At 44.9% G+C, this 15,595-nt stretch overlaps 1 protein-coding gene across 1 annotated transcript in view; it reads right to left on the bottom strand.

Moving 5' to 3' along the window:
- The window catches only part of COL9A1 (collagen type IX alpha 1 chain), a 67,809-nt gene extending 53,900 nt beyond the window's left edge, over positions 1–13,909 (bottom strand). The window contains exons 1-5 of the mRNA XM_054397587.1: positions 13,896–13,909; positions 13,491–13,564; positions 11,676–11,753; positions 11,403–11,535; positions 4,274–4,670 (exon numbers count right to left, since the gene is read on the bottom strand). Of these exons, the coding sequence (XP_054253562.1) occupies positions 4,274–4,670; positions 11,403–11,535; positions 11,676–11,753; positions 13,491–13,564; positions 13,896–13,909 (696 nt within the window). The remainder of the gene's footprint in view (positions 1–4,273; positions 4,671–11,402; positions 11,536–11,675; positions 11,754–13,490; positions 13,565–13,895) is intronic.
- Between the last annotated feature and the right edge of the window lie 1,686 nt (positions 13,910–15,595).

Raw genomic sequence — 15,595 nt, 5'->3', positions numbered from 1 at the left:
AATTTGAAGTTCCAGAAGCATAGTCAATTGTGCATAGTTATTGCATCTAAGTTTTAAAGTTTTGGGATGTTTCCCCTGCCCATCACACGCAGTAGTAGCCTTATGAACCACTAATGATTGGTTTATTTGGGGATTTCTCAGTCTGATGATAAATTTCAAGAGGCTCCTACTCCTTTATTCTCATTAAGAATGGCTTAGGAGTAGGTGGGAAAGGCAGTTTGGCTTGTTGGGGTTTTTTTTCTTGTTACAAGTTAGAGCCCTAGCATGGAAAAGACTTTTTTTGTTATTGTTGTTTTCCCTGAGAAGCTGAAAATAGAAAAAGATGTCTGGAGGCATTAATTTCTTATTTCATTGCTTCTTTGAGTCTTTCTTCTTCTGTTGAGCTAAAGTACCTCCCCATCATTCCTCCCACAACATAATATCTCACTGCTTTCTGGCTGCCTTCTGTGCTCCCTCTGGGACATCTTATTGCTCTCTTCAATCCCAACCCATAACTGATGCAAAAGGCAGACTGCCCTTCTGAGATGCTTCCCTCTCCCACCACCATCCTTACGTTGCCCTAGTTGCATACTGACTGCTGGAGCTAATAAATTGAGTCTGAAGTCCTTTAAGTTCTCTGCAAGACACCCACACATCCACGTTTGTTTATTTATTTTTATTTATTTTTTCCTTTCACCTTCACCATTTCAGCACTGCCACTCCTGAAACCCTCCCTATCACATCCCTGCTGTTCTCTTTACCTTGCAGTCATGCTGGTTTCCAGCACAAAAAGAAGCAGTACCCTCGTTTCTTTTAACTGTTATCAGACACCACTATCTGTCAGTCAATTCTCTACCTCCTTTATCTAATTCTCACTTTAAAAAACTCTCCCAGTCCTTAATAATAAATGACTGAGTATCATAACATACATATAAAAGAACTGAATGCATACTCTGGTTTAACACTACAGGGCACCAATACAACACTATAAAGGATATCTGGATTCATCAAAATGGGATTAAATGACTCTTGTATGACAATTTGTTTCATGCTGTAGAACTAGATTCTGAGTCCTGAGCCTCTACATTATTCACCTCTGAAGCTCTCTTGCAGAAGGAATAACTTGATCTAGTGTGAGGTGTCCTGGCCCATGGCAGGGGGGTTGGAACTCAATGATCCTTGAGGTCCCTTCCAGCCCTGACAATTCTGTGATTCTAACTGTCTCAGAAGCAGTTTAAAATCTGATATAAATAACAAACTATTTCTGATTAAAACAGATGTGGTATCAAGTGACAGAATTTCTACTTTTTCTCTTTGCCTGTTTAATATTATAGAAAATTATATTAAATAATATTAAAACTGAAAAGTCATACAGTGAGTAGTAGGGAAATCCATAATTAAGGTTGTCTGTGAAAACTTAATCTGTCTGTAATCCAAATTTGTGTGATTCCACTCTTCTTTCCTTAAAGCACTTCCCTTATCATGCAGAATCACAGAATGCCACATTGGAAGGGACCCCAAGGATAATCTGCTCCAATCTTTCAAGGTAATATTCACAAGACTGAATGAGCAAGGCCATGGAAATGGTTCCCATACTGCAGAAAGTGTATGTTTGGAAGGAAGCAAGGTGAAAGGTAGTTTCGAAAGTAAGGATGGCATTGTGGAAAAGGCAGACAAGTGCCTGCTTTTGCTTCATAATTCATGTACAGTGCTGACAAATTGTTTTAATCAAAATAGCCACATCTGAGAGCATTCTGCACAGAGTGCAGACATTGAGGGGATGGAGTAGGTCCAGAGAATGGAAACAAAGCTGCAAAGGGCCAGGAGAAGAGGTCTGGTGAGAAGCAGCTGAGGGAGCTGGGGGGGTTTAGTCTGGAGAAGAGGAGGCTGAGGGGAGACCTCATTGCTCTCTACAACTCCCTGAGAGGAGGTCGAAGGTAGGTGAGGGTTGGTCTCTTTTGCCTAGTATCAGGTGGTAGAGTGAAAGGAAATGGCCCTAAGTTGCACCAGGGGAGGTTTAGATTGGATACTAGGAAAAGTTTCTTTCCTGAAAGAGTGGTCAGCCTGTTCCAGTGTCTCACCCTCCTATGGTGAAGAACTCCATCCTGACATCTAACTTAAATCTCCCCTCCTCTAGCATGGATCCATTCCCCCCAGTCTTATCACTACTCCACACCCTAAAAAGTCCCTCCCCAGCTTTCTCGTAGCGCCCTTCAGATACTGAAAGGCCACAAGAAGGTCTGCTCAGATACTTCTCTTCTCCGAACTGAACAAATCCAACTCTCAGCCTGTCCATATAGGAGGGGAGTTCCAGCCTGCTGCTCATCCTCGTGGCCCTTCTGTGGACATGTTCCAGCACATCCAGATCTTTCTTGTAATAGGGGCTCCAATTAAACAATGACCAAGGATCACTTCTAGCAAAGTGTTCAGTGTCTGTTTATGAGAAAATCAGGATAATGCCTTTGCAATGGCAGAAACTAAGGCAATTTATATCACCTCACAGCAGTTAATCTGTAGCAGTATGAAATGAATGCCCTTATTTCTCTATAACCAGTAAGTGATATAGGAAGCAAGTTCCTTTTCAGTACTGAAATGATGACCTTGCTTGGATTGCTTAATGTTTATAGTGGATTATTTGAATTGCTTTTAGATAAAAAGAGCTATTTCCTTTTTCTTATCTGAAAGATAAACACCAGCTGTAAACCTGTATAAAAATTTGCCCTCCATAAAACATTCCAGAAATCATGGAATAAAACTTTGTAGAGGCTCAGAGGCAAGCTTCCTGTTTCTAACGGAGCTCTATTACTCTCCTAGGCAATCACAGTAACAACAAGCACTAAATAATCTCTTTCAAGATGACATGCATTACAGGGCACCCATAAAAAGCTGACCTATTCTCCAAGATAAACAGAGAACTCACAGAACACTGTAAAAGAGAAAAAGAAGAAGACTGGGAAACACATCATTTATATCCCTGAAAAATGATATCACTGGAAGTAATATACTTCAACAATGCCTGGGAGTAAATTAGAGATTGTGCCTGGGATGTATTAAAACCCCAAGACTGTTGAGATATTTCAACTGAACATAGTAAAGCAAGTTAAAGGGCAAGCTTAGGAGGTTCCTGAATACAGATTGCTTTATTGATTTAAAGAGAAACTGAATGCACAGGACAAAAGAGAAACTTGTGCAATCCAATTAGCCATCCCAACAATTTAGTCCATCAGATTGTCTAACTTCCTTAGCATCGTTTCACCATGAGGGTGGTAAGACACTGGAAAAGGTTGCCCAAGGAGGTGGTGGAAGCCTCATCCCTGGAGGTTTTCAAGGCCAGGCTGGATGTGGCTCTGAGCAACCTGATCTAATGTGAGGTGTCCCTGCCCCAGTAGGGGTGTTGGAACTGGATGATCCTTGAGGTCCCTTCCAACCCTGACAATTCTATAATTCTATGATTTTATAATAATGATCTTCCTCATATCAGGTTGGTAATTTTTAGCTTCATAGCACAAGCCATGCAAATAAATTGAGTGAGTCCAATGTCCAACTCACAGTTGTACCTGAATTAAACCGTAGTTTTACACATCTAAACTTAGATTAAAAATTACAATGTCATGCTAACATTCTTCCTGCCCTGATAATAGTGGTGTTAGGTCAATCACAGAATCATAGAATGGCTTAGGTTGGCAGGAACCTTAGAGATCATCTACTCTAACCTCCCTGCAATGGTCAGGGACACCTCTCAACTAGAGTTGGTTGCTCAAGACCTCATCCAACCTGGCCTTGAACATCCCCAGGGAAGAGGCATCCACAACCTCTCTGGGCAGCCTGTTCTAGTGTCTCACCACCCTCCTGGGCAAGAATTTCTTCCTAATGTCTCATCTAAATCAAGTTGCTTCCAGTTTGAAGCAATTACCCTCTCATCTTGTCACTTCCTTCCAGTTCAAATCCTGAGACTTCATTCTAGATCAAGCTCCACAGATAAGATAAGCAGAGGAACACCCAACAGAACCATCCAGACAGAGGAGAATCCAGTGTGGATGTCTGAGAAATGTCACTGTTGAAACTGAGACATAACCTGCATCGTCTCTTAGCTTACGCTGTATATACATGTGTGAAAATTAAAAAGCAAAGCTAGCATTTACCTGCCAAGAAATTGTTATCTTCTACCATTTCTACTTTCAGGAAACAGCTGAAGATCCATCCACAAAAAACAAATAAACAAAACACCACCTTCAAGTGCAAAGGCCCTGTAAAAAAAACCCTCTTTACAGTAATAAAAGATTTTGGAACTTACCGGCACCGAAATTTGAGGATTGTTTCTGAGTTTTCCAAGCAGAGCAAAGCCATCAGTGCTGATTTTGCCTTTTGGTTTGATGCTTAAGGACTCTATTTTGATGCAGTCAATAAAAAGTGTGACACTGCTTGCTTCCACAATTATCATCAGCTTGTGCCACTGGGAGTCAAACAGGAACGGCAAGTGCAGAAACGATGCGATTTGGTGGCGTCCGTCCGCTCCTTTGTAAGAGAACTCAACGCTTTTCATTGGACCGTTTAGGTTCACTCCAACTTGCTCTTTTCCTGACGAGTCCTGGATCTGCCAGATTGTCCAGTACTTCTGAAGTGTGGCCCCAGTCATCCGAAAAGTAGTCAGGAAGGAATATTCATCAGGCAGTCCATTGGAATAAATGGCACTGTGGAGGAGCACATACAGGACAAGTATGACACTGGTTGTGCATTCCTTGTGCAAAGCTCCACCGATCACCACAGAGCCATGAAAAACAACTACTCACTGCAACCTTATTTCAAGTGTGCTTTATCAGTGCTCTCTCTGAGGAGACCTAATAGCAGCCTGCCAGTACCTGAAAGAGGCTACAAGGAGGATGGAGAGAGAGTTTACAAAGGTCTGAAGTGATAGGATGAGAGGCAGTGGCTTCAAACTGGAGAAGAACAGATGTAGATTGGATGCTAGGAACAGGTTCTTTACTATGAGGGTTGTGGAACACTGCAACAGGTTGCCCAGGGAGGTGGTTGGGGCCCCATCCCTGGAGATATTCAAGGTGAGGATCAACAGGGTTCTGGGCAACCTGATGTAGTGGAGGATGTTCCTGCTGACTGCAGAGGGGATTGGACTAGACGACTGTCAGAGGTCCCTTCCAACCCAGACCATTTTATGATTCTATAGTTCTACAATTCTTCTACATGCAGAGTTCCAAAATGTCCTTTGGAGTCACTAGTGTTGCTCTGGCCAAAGGAACTGTGGCTTCTTCAAACATGGTACAACAGTTACGATAACCCTTTCTATGTGTAGTGGATGGAGCAACACAAGACTCCAACTTCAGATTCAGAAAGTATATCCTACAGTGTTACTATTTATAACAGCAGGCACCAGTACAGACTAGGGGTCATCCTGCTGGGAAGCAGCTGCATGGAGAGAGACCTTGGAGTCCTGGCGGACAGCAAGTTCTTCATGGGACAGCAATGTGCCCTTGCGGCCAAGAGGGCCCATGGCATCCTGAGGTACAGCAAGAAAAGTGTGGCCAGCAGGGCTAGGGAGGTTCTCCTCCCCCTCCACTCTGCCCTGCTGAGACCAAACCTGGAATACTGTGTACAGTTTTGGGCTCCCCGGTTCAAGAGAAACAGGGATCTACTGGAGTCCAACATCTGCTGTGAAGAAAGACTGAGAGCCCTGGGGCTGTTTAGTCTGGAGAAGAGAAGGCTGAGAGGGGATCTGGTCAATGTCTATCAATATCAGAGAGGTGGGTGTCACGATGAAGGTGCCAGGCTTTTTGGTGGTGCCCAGTGATAGGACAAGGAACAACAGGGACAAGCTGGAACACAGGAGGTTCCACCTCAACGTGAGGAGAAACTTCTCTGTTGTGAGGGTGCTGGAGCCCTGGATCAATCTGCCCAGAGAGTTGTGGAGTTTCCTTCTCTGGAGGCTTTCAAGACCCACCTGGATGCATTCCTGTGTGGCCTGCCCTAGGTGACCCTGCTCTGGCAGGAGGGTTGGTCTGGATGATTTCTAGCGGTCGCTTCCAACCCCTAGCACTCTGTGATTTTATTTCCTACCATTAGCCTTACAAAATCATTCAGCACAGTGTGGCTTTATAATGGAAGAGGTAAACAGTGAGTGGGGATGTAATTTGGTTTTGAAGATGTAAAAATGTCTTCTACAAAGGCATTTTCTTGTTCAGCCTGACAATAACCATTTTATGAAGGTGTCAGCCATCACTCCAGAAGAAATTGTTCAGCAAACCATTCACTGACAAATGCATGCATGGAAAGAACCCACAAGAAATGATATCCTGTCCTGTGACATTCAACCACAAGACTACAAATAGCAGGGAGCAAATCTGCCACATCTGAAATCTTTCATTCTTCTGCAAGTACCAGGGGAAGATTTGGGAACACAAACAAGCACTGCTGGCTGTGTCACTGCCTGCGACAGGAAGGTCATTTCTTTATCTCAAGTGTGTCAGGGAATATTTAGAACACCTAGACTGTTAGGGACAGAGGAATATGGAAGAAATAATCCATTTCATATCCTATGGCTCATAAAATCATTGTGTTATAACCTAGCTGACAACAATACATTATTTGCCATCTGCCCACATTTAAGAGTAAGTTGTATTTGATTACATTTCTGCAGTATGGGGACATGCAGAGCTGTTTTGTCATCAGCATGCATTAGAATAACTTCTCAGACAAGGAGGCATTGTGGACAATGATGATTTTTGACTGGCAGTTTAATCCTATCTCAGCAGCAATTTAGCCAGCATTAGAGAACCTGAGGTTGGACTAAGGGGAAAAAAATGGAATAAATTACTTCTTATTCTGTATGCTTGATGACTACTGATTTAGCAGGAGAATACTGCCTTGCTGGAAAGCAGCTCCAAGGAGAAAGACCTTGGAGTCCTGGCGGACAGCAAGTTCTGCATGGGACAGCAATGTGCCCTTGTGGCCAAGAGAGCAAATGGGATCCTGGGGTGCAGCAAGAAAAGTGTGGCCAGCAGGGCTAAGGAGGTTCTCCTCCCCCTCCACTCTGCCCTGCTGAGACCACACCTGCAATACTGTGTCCAGTTCTGGGCTCCCCAGTTCATGAGAAACAGAGATCTGCTGGAGAGAATCACACGGAGAGCCACAAGGATGCTTAGGGGACTTCAGCATCTTCCCTATGAGAAGAGACTGAGAGCCCTGGGGCTGTTTAGTCTGGAGAAGAAAAGACTGAGAGGGGATCTGATCAATGTCTATAAATATCTGAGGGGTGGGTGTCAAGTGGAGGGGGCCAAGCTATTTTCAGTGGTGCACAGTGATAAGCCAAGGAACACCAGGAATAAGCTTGAACATAGAAGATTTCACCTCAAGATGAGGAGAAACTTCTTTGCAGTGAGGGTGACAGAGTACTGGAAGAGGCTGCCCAGAGAGATTGTGGAGTCTCCTTCTCTGAACACAGTCAAAACCCTCCTGGATGCATTTCTGTGTGGACTACCCTAGAGGATGCTGCAGGGGGGTTGGACTGGATGATCTCTTGAGGTCCCTTCCACCCTCTAAAGTACTGTGAGGCTATGATACTTCTGGAAGAAGCCTCCACAGTCTGTAGTTTGCTGTCCCAAGCTGTAGTGCAACCATAATCCAGCAGGCGACGGCACAGCCTCACTGAGCTGAGTGAGCCTCGGTGAGCACCCAGCACGCCTGGCGGCAGCAGCTTCACCTCTCTGACGAACTACCCAAACTGCTGCTGCTTCTCTTTCCCCACCAGCCTGAAAGCTGCTGTCGAAGGAAGGGGACTGTTTAGCTGGAAGGTGATCCTATTCCACAAGGTGTAGAGAAGATACACAAAGTTGGAAGAGGAGCTCCTTTGCCTGTCTGTGATTTGCTGACTGCAGATGCAGCAGTCTGCCTCAGCTGGTTTTGTCTGATAGGATTTTATCTCATTTGCTGTGTTCTCTCACTGTTTTCTTTCATTTTGTATCTTGCCATCTCAACTGCAAACGTTCATTTGTGCACCTTGTACCTTTCCTCCTCTGCTGAGCACTCTCCAGTGTTTACTACTGTCCCCTACCCTTCCTGTTGTCATGCTTCTAGCTTACACTACACAATTATATATTCTTTCTTGCTGCAGGAAGAGCCAGACACACTGGCTCTTACTAAGCTCCTGATCCAGTTCAGCATGCTTCTTATGGCCCTCTGTAACCTTCTTCCTTTATAATACCTCTTAAACAATTTTTCAGTCTGCTCTTCTGCTAAAACCTTAGCTTATCTGAATCATTTCTCTCTTAAAGTTCTGAATCCCACTGTTTGTTCTTGCACAAGAGCAGGGTTTATTATTGAAGGTGGTACTGTTAGGCAATTTTTTAACCAGTCTTCATGTGACATTCCACTTTCTCTACAAATTTCATAGAATCATAGAGTGGTTCGAGTTGGAAGCGACCTTAAAGATCATCCAGTTCCAACTCCCCTGCTGTAGGCAGGGACACCTTCCACTCGACTGGCCTGGATCAGCAGTAGTGTGGCCAGAAGGACCAGGAAGGGGATTGTCCCTCTGTAGTGAGCACTGGTGAGGTCTGGTTCAGTTTGGGGGCCCTCGCTACAAGGACATTCTCTGGAGCACGTCCAGAGAAGGGCAACAAAGCTGGTGAAGGGTCTGGAGAAGAGGTCTGGTGAAGAGCAGCTGTGCGAACTGGAGGTGCTTAGTGTGGAGGAAAAGAGTCTGAGAGGAGACCTCGTCGCTCTCTACAACTCCCTGAAAGCAGGACGAGGCAGGTGGGTGGGGGTCTCTTTCTTCTAGAGACAAGTGACAGGACGAGGGGCAGGGCCGGGTCAGCCCTGCGGCCGGCGGCGTTTCAGCACCGCGGGTAGGGACAGCTCCGCCTCCCTCGCCCCGTCCCGCGGCTCAGCCCTTAGCAGCCTCGGCGCCGCCAGAGGGTCCCCGCTGACAGCCACTTTATCCCTGTTTGAGCAACGGGCGGCGGGGCCTGGCGGGGGGCAAACGCTGCAGGAGCTCAGGGCTGCCACAGTGCCTGCCTCTGGGAATGCCAGAGCCGCCTCTGTGCCATTGGAGATGCTCAGCCTTGCTGAAGTGCTCTGCAGAACTTGCTCGCTCCTGCAATGCTTCACAAGAATGCCTTCCTCCCAGAGTCACAGCAGCAAGGCCTACCCACCAGGCCACATTATAAAGAGTTTGTGGAGAGTCCTGGCCTTTGTAAAAGTTACTGGAAATGATCTAAGATTGTCTGGTTGGCAGCCAGCTGAGCATGAGCCAGCAGTGTGCTCAGGTGGCCAAGAAAGCCGACAGCGTCCTGGGCTGGATCAGGAATAGTGTGGCCAGCAGGACCAGGGAAGCTGTTGTCCCCCTGTACTCAGCACTGGTGAGGCCATACCTTGAGTACTGCTTTTACTTTTGGGGCCCTCACTGTAAGAAAGTCGTTGAGGTGCTGGAGCATGTTCAGAGAAGGGAAATAAAGCTGGTGAAGGGTCTAGAGAACAGCTCTGGTGAGGAGCAACTGAGGGAGCTGGGGGTGTTTAGTGTGGAGAAGAGAAGGCTGAGGGGAGACCTCATCGCTCTCTACAGCTCCCTGAAAGAAGGTTGAAGCCAGGTGCATGTTGTTCTCTTCCTTCCGTGAGGGTGGTGGAACACTGGAATGAGTTGTCCAGGGGGGTGGTTGAGGTCCCTTCCCTGGAGGTATTCAAGGTGAGGCTTGACAGGGCCCTGGGCAACCTGATCTAGTTGGGGATGCCCCTGCTGACTGTGGGGAGGTCTACTGGATGACCTTTGGAGGTCCCTTCTGGCCCGGACCATTCTATTGATTCTATGATTCTAGAGACAAGTGACAGAATGAGAGCAAACAGCCTGAAATTGTGCCAGAGGAGGTCTGGATTGGATATTAGGGGAAAAAATATTTCCTGAAAGAGCAGTCAGACATTAGAGGAAGCTGTCCAGGGAGGTGGTGGAGTCACCACCCCTGGAGGTGTTCAAGAAACATGTGGCCATGGCTTGATCAGGGATAACTTGTGTATATTAAACATATATCCCACTACAACCATCTAGAGCAGTAAGTTTAAACTTTCTTACTAATTAAAATATTACCATTTTTATAGCTCAAAACGTTTCTCATCTAAGAAGCATGAGCTGAATGAAGAACTAAGAATCTCCACCTCTGACTGAAATGAGGATCATGTTTACTGTCTGTGGATGGATTCCCCACTAGGAGCCTTGATCTGCCACTGGAATGGAGAGCAGGCATGAGTCCAATGTAAGCAAGCAGTTAAGCTGTAAACCAGCTTAACCTGGTGACTATGAAGGTAGAAGCCAGGGGGAAGTGCAGCAGGCAAACGTTATTCAGTGATAACTGGAGTGTGACCAAAACATTTTACACTCCAATTATTCCTAGCAGAAAAGTAGTCCAATTAAAGGTCTTGCCAGTTAATTGCTAAGTAAAGGCAATCTTAATTACATAAGGTGCTGGACCAGAATCCAGCCTTGCCTAAGACTGGCAGAGACATCTCTAGCCTGCTGTACTGTCACTATTCCTTCACTATTCCTGGCACCAAGTCTGGATTGTAAAGCAAAAACACAATTAAATTCCTGCATCCTGGCTCCTAATGCAACTTGCCTGTGACATGCTTAATAAGCGTCTTCATATTTTGTAGATTAAATAACCATAAATCAGCCAGGAGCATGCATGTATCAGTCATCCAAAAAGCAAAATATAAGCCTTCACAATCAAGCAGTCATCTTCTAACCTATCTTGTCTCTGCAGTCCTTACATGATCAGTAAGATCCTTCTGTGTCCATGTTTTGAGAAAACTTTCCTCACTCTGCTCTGTGATCTTTTCTTCGCCTCCCTACAGTTTTGAAGTCATCAGCAAATTTTGGCTTCACTTCCTAGAGGCAAATCAGCAAATCTGGAGGCACCCTGAGTTGGATCATTGGTAGAGGGAAGTGGAAGGTCCTTACTGTTACAGTAAGGTCTGGAAATTACCTCAATTTGTGCCAGGGAAGGTTTCGGTTGAACATCAGGAAAAATTTCTTTCCTGAATGAGTGGTCAGGGGTTGGAACAGGCTGCCCAGGGAGGTGGTGGAGTCACCATCCCTGAAGGTGTTCAAGAAATGTGTGGCTATGACACTGTGGGACATGGTTTGATGGCCAAGGTAGGGTTGGGTTGACAGTTGGACTCAATGATCTTAGAGGTCTTTCCCACTCTTAATGATTCTGTGGTGCAATGAAAATAAAAAGCAACTTGAACTCCTCTTTTCCCTTGCAGAATCTTTGCAAATGAGGGATGATCTAGCTGACGAGAGGATCTATCCCTGAACAAATCACAGATTCACAGATTGCATTGGGTTGGAAGGGATCCTCAAAGGTCATCTTGTCCAACCCCCAAATCATACTGCAAAGTATGTAAACAGCAAAAGGCATTACCTGGTTGGGATCTTGAAGTCTACATTGGGTCCCAGTTTATAAGCCACCTGCAGAGAAGTGGAACCCACTACTCTCTGAATAATTCCTTGGGAAGCAGCTTTTTCTATTTGGAACTGAGAAATCAGGTCAAAGCCTACAAGAAAGAAAAAAAAATCTATGTCCAGAAGATTCATTTTAATTGCATTAGAGAATTGTGCAGTCACAGAGCTGAGTATAACCTGATAAATGTTCTTAACAGCAGCTCTTCCCTCAGAAAGTCAGGATGCTACTTGCCTGGTAAATCGTCTTGGCCAATCCTGATTGTTGGGCAGATATCAATTCTGTGACTGGCACCCAGAATGATTGGCAGCCCTGCAAAAAAGGGTGAGTGTATTAACCCTGTGCCTGCACATTGCCTCAGACCACCTTAAAAAAATAATGAAGTAAAGCAACTGTAAGAATATTTTTATTAGAGTTATAAATAGTAATAGTTTGATTTAATAATCAAATTAAGCTGTATTCAGCGAAGCCAGAGGTTTAAGAAAATAAGGATTGGTTCCTAGAGAACTCCAATTTTCAACTTATAACATGACTGATAAATCGATTCAGTTCTTCCCAAGCCTTTAAATAAGAGTGTTATAATTAATCTTCTCTTGCAGAGCTGTGGTGACAGAAGTCCTGATGTATAAGGAGGTTTAGGGTTGGAGATTTTCTTGGTTTAAGCAAACTTTGAGACAAACAAACAAAAAGAAGCCCGTTACCTATATCAACAGTCTCCTTTGACCTAAGGAAACTTAAACAAACCTCCTGCCAATTAAAGTGGCTGTTGAGAAACTGTAGGCATCTTTTCCATCCTCTCTGATATTGTGTTCCCACCTTCCTCTGTGCCACCTTTGATCAGAGAATGATCATTCACCAAACACAGAGTGGGAGCAAGAAGACTTTGTAGTCCTTTTTAATTCACCCAAATATGAAATGTATTTGAGGAAGGCAAATTTTAAAATCCCATCTATCAGGATATTCTTTGTCAAAAAGGCTTACAATGAGCACAAAAAACCTAACAGATTTCCCTAATTTAAGGAAGGGGGGAAGAAAAACAGATCTTTCTTTGTAGAGTTTAAAAGTCATGCACAAATCTACTTGGTTAATCTGGGAAAAGTTAGTAGAATTTGGACGAGGAAGAATGAAATGTGTAAGTTGGAAGGAGATGCATTCCTAACGACAGAGAACCTCTTGTGTGCTGCTGGGGCTCAAGCATAAATGTGGATTTCCTTCTGACAACATAGACTTACTTAAAGGGAACATTCAGGCTGACATGTTACACCTTGGAAACAGCCTCATTCTATATTATTTGATGAGACATGTGGCAGGCATCCAGCCATTTACAATTTATGCCCAGCAAATAAAACAGACCCAGTTTGTTGCCACAGGTTGCAGAAGAATATCTAACTAGAAGCACTGAAAGACAGGAGGAGGTTTGCCTCCTCCATCTACCACTTATATGCAGATTTTCATCCTTACATTAATACATTTAGTAGTGAGTTTAAAATAATACACAGAGTTCTTGCTTTTTTCCCTCTTTCTCATATGGACACATCCATCCATGCATTCATCCATCCATCCATCCACCCCCCCATCCATCCACCCATCTTAGAATCATAGAATGATCTGGGTTGGAAGGGACCTCCAAAGCTCATCCAGTCCAACCGCCTCTGCAGTCAGCAGGGGCATCCTCAACTAGATCAGGTTACCCACCCACCTATCCATCCATCCATCCATCCATCCATCCATCCATCCATCCATCCACCCATCCATCTATACATAGAATCAGAGAATCAGAGCATCATAGAATCACAGAATGGTCTGGGTTTGAAGAGATCTCTGAAGGTCATCCAGTCCAACCCCCTCTGCAGTCAGCAGGGGCATCCTCAACTAGATCAGGCTGCCCACCCACCCATCCACCCACCCACCCATCAGTCCATCCATCCACATTCTCCCCTTCTCTGGTGTCTAACTAGAGAGGATTTTAACTTTGAATAAGCTGAGAACAATTCTTTTGATAGCGAACGTTACAGAAAGAGGACATGCAGATGAAGTCTGTCTCCTTACTTGATTGATGCTGGATGGTAGCTGAGATGAGACACCACAGAAAACTACACAGGTAACAGAAAGCTGTAATTTTCCTGCAAACAGACAGAAAAACTCCAGTGTGAATCTGTAGTTGCTGACAGATGCTGATACTGACTTTCTCCTCAGAGCCATGCCTATTAAATGTGTAAAATCTCAAATTAAGGATTAACTAAGAGATGTGACAAGAACATTTTTTTTTTCACTTGAGGACTTTTTCTCTTTACCTAATAATAAACCACATCAATAAAGCTCTATTTGACTGCCATTTCCTTCCCAAAACGCTGTCATAAAACCAAAGAAGAAAGCACAGCAGCTGGCAAGGGCAGCTTTCACTGCTCTAATCTCTTATTTACAGATTCCTCTAAATCCCACTTGTTCTCTTACCAGTTGCTTTTCATCTTCACTGCTGGTTTTCTTCAATCCTCTCATGTGAATAGGTGGTGGATATGGTCACACTCCCTGCTCCCCTTTCATTAGTCCTGCAGAAGAGTGCAACTCTGAATACTAGAGGGCTCCTCCTGTCCCACACAGGACCTGGCAGGGAGGGAGGTGCAAGCTGCTGGCTCTGTTTTAATCCTGGGAAGGGAAGGAGGTGGAGGCTGGACAGACATGTGTGTCCTGGTGGGCTCTGAGGGCGGGTCTCTGGAGCTAGATGAATACAGAGAAGCCAAAAATGCAGAGAAAAGGCTGCTGCTTGTGCCAGAGTCAGGGCAGGGAGATTAAGGGTGAGTTCAGAGCTGCTCTTCAGGCAGATGAAAGAATAAGGTGTACCAAGGAGTCTGGGGAAGCTGGTGGCCCTGATGTGGTGACCTCTAAAAGCTTTGAGAACAACGGAAGCCTGGTCATACAAAGAAGGCATTTCCTTTTCTCCCTGATTTACTCATCAGATTGCCTCAGGAGATGCCTGGCTGGTGTTGTCCCAGTTGGTTCCTCTAAATAAAACCAATTATGAAGACTCTTGCTCTTCCCTTGCCATTGGTAAAGCACTCACTTTCCATTGGACAGACAAAGGCTTTCAGTGGGATTTCATGGATTCATAGAACAATTTGGGTTGGAAAGGACCTTAAAGATCATCTAGTTCCTAGCCCCTGTCATGAACATCACTAGATCAGGATGTTCAAGGCCTCATCTAGCCTGGCTTTGAACACCTCCAGGGAGGGGGCATCCACAACCTCCATGGACAACCTGTTCCAGTGTCTCCCCACCCTCACTGTAAAGAATTTCTTACTAACCTCCAGCCTAAGACTCCCCTCCTCGAGCTTCAAGACACTCCCTCTCATCCTATCACAAGCCTGGATGGTTCACATGATGTAAAAAAATAGAGACTAGAACCTGCATGAAAGAAAAGACCAAGGAAAAGAGGGGACCAACAGCTGGCAGAATGAGAAAATACATCCATACATCATGTATGTACGGAAAAATATGTGAGGCTGTGCTAATACATCACATTTATAAGATTCATCTTCTCTGGATTCTTAATACTCTATAAAAGATTGAATTTACAGAATTTAAAGAGGGGGGAAGAGAGAGATGGAGGTGTATTTAAGTGTGGGATTTTTTTTAGATAAGATATTTTTCTAGATAGGATAGGGAGGTGGTGGAGTCACCATCCCTGGAGGTGTTCAAGAAATGTGTGGCCATGGCACTTTGGGACATGGCTTATTGGGCGTGATGATGTTGGGTTGGTGGTTGGAAATAATGATAGAATCATATAATCATAGAATTGTTAGGTTTGCATTGGAAGGCACCTCAAGGATCATTCAGTTCCAACACCCCTGCCATGGGCAGGGACACCTCACACTACATCAGGTTGCTCAGAACCACATCCAGCCTGGCCTTAAAAAACCTCCAAGGATGAGGCTTCCACCACCTCCCTGGGCAACCTGTTCCAGTGTCTCACCACCCTCCTGGGGAAGAATTTCTTCCTAACATCCAATCTGAATCTACCCACTTCTAGTTTTGCTCCATTCCCCCCACTCCTATCACTCCCTGACACCCTAAAAAGTCCCTCTCCAGCTTTCTTGTAGCCCCCTTCAGCCCCCTTGGCTGGAAGGCCAAAATAAGGTCTCCTCAGAGCCTTCTCC

The sequence above is a fragment of the Indicator indicator genome, chromosome 2, assembly GCF_027791375.1.
Source record: "Indicator indicator isolate 239-I01 chromosome 2, UM_Iind_1.1, whole genome shotgun sequence".
NCBI classification, from domain to species: Eukaryota; Metazoa; Chordata; class Aves; order Piciformes; family Indicatoridae; genus Indicator; species Indicator indicator.
This window is presented reverse-complemented; position numbering and strand designations above follow the sequence as displayed.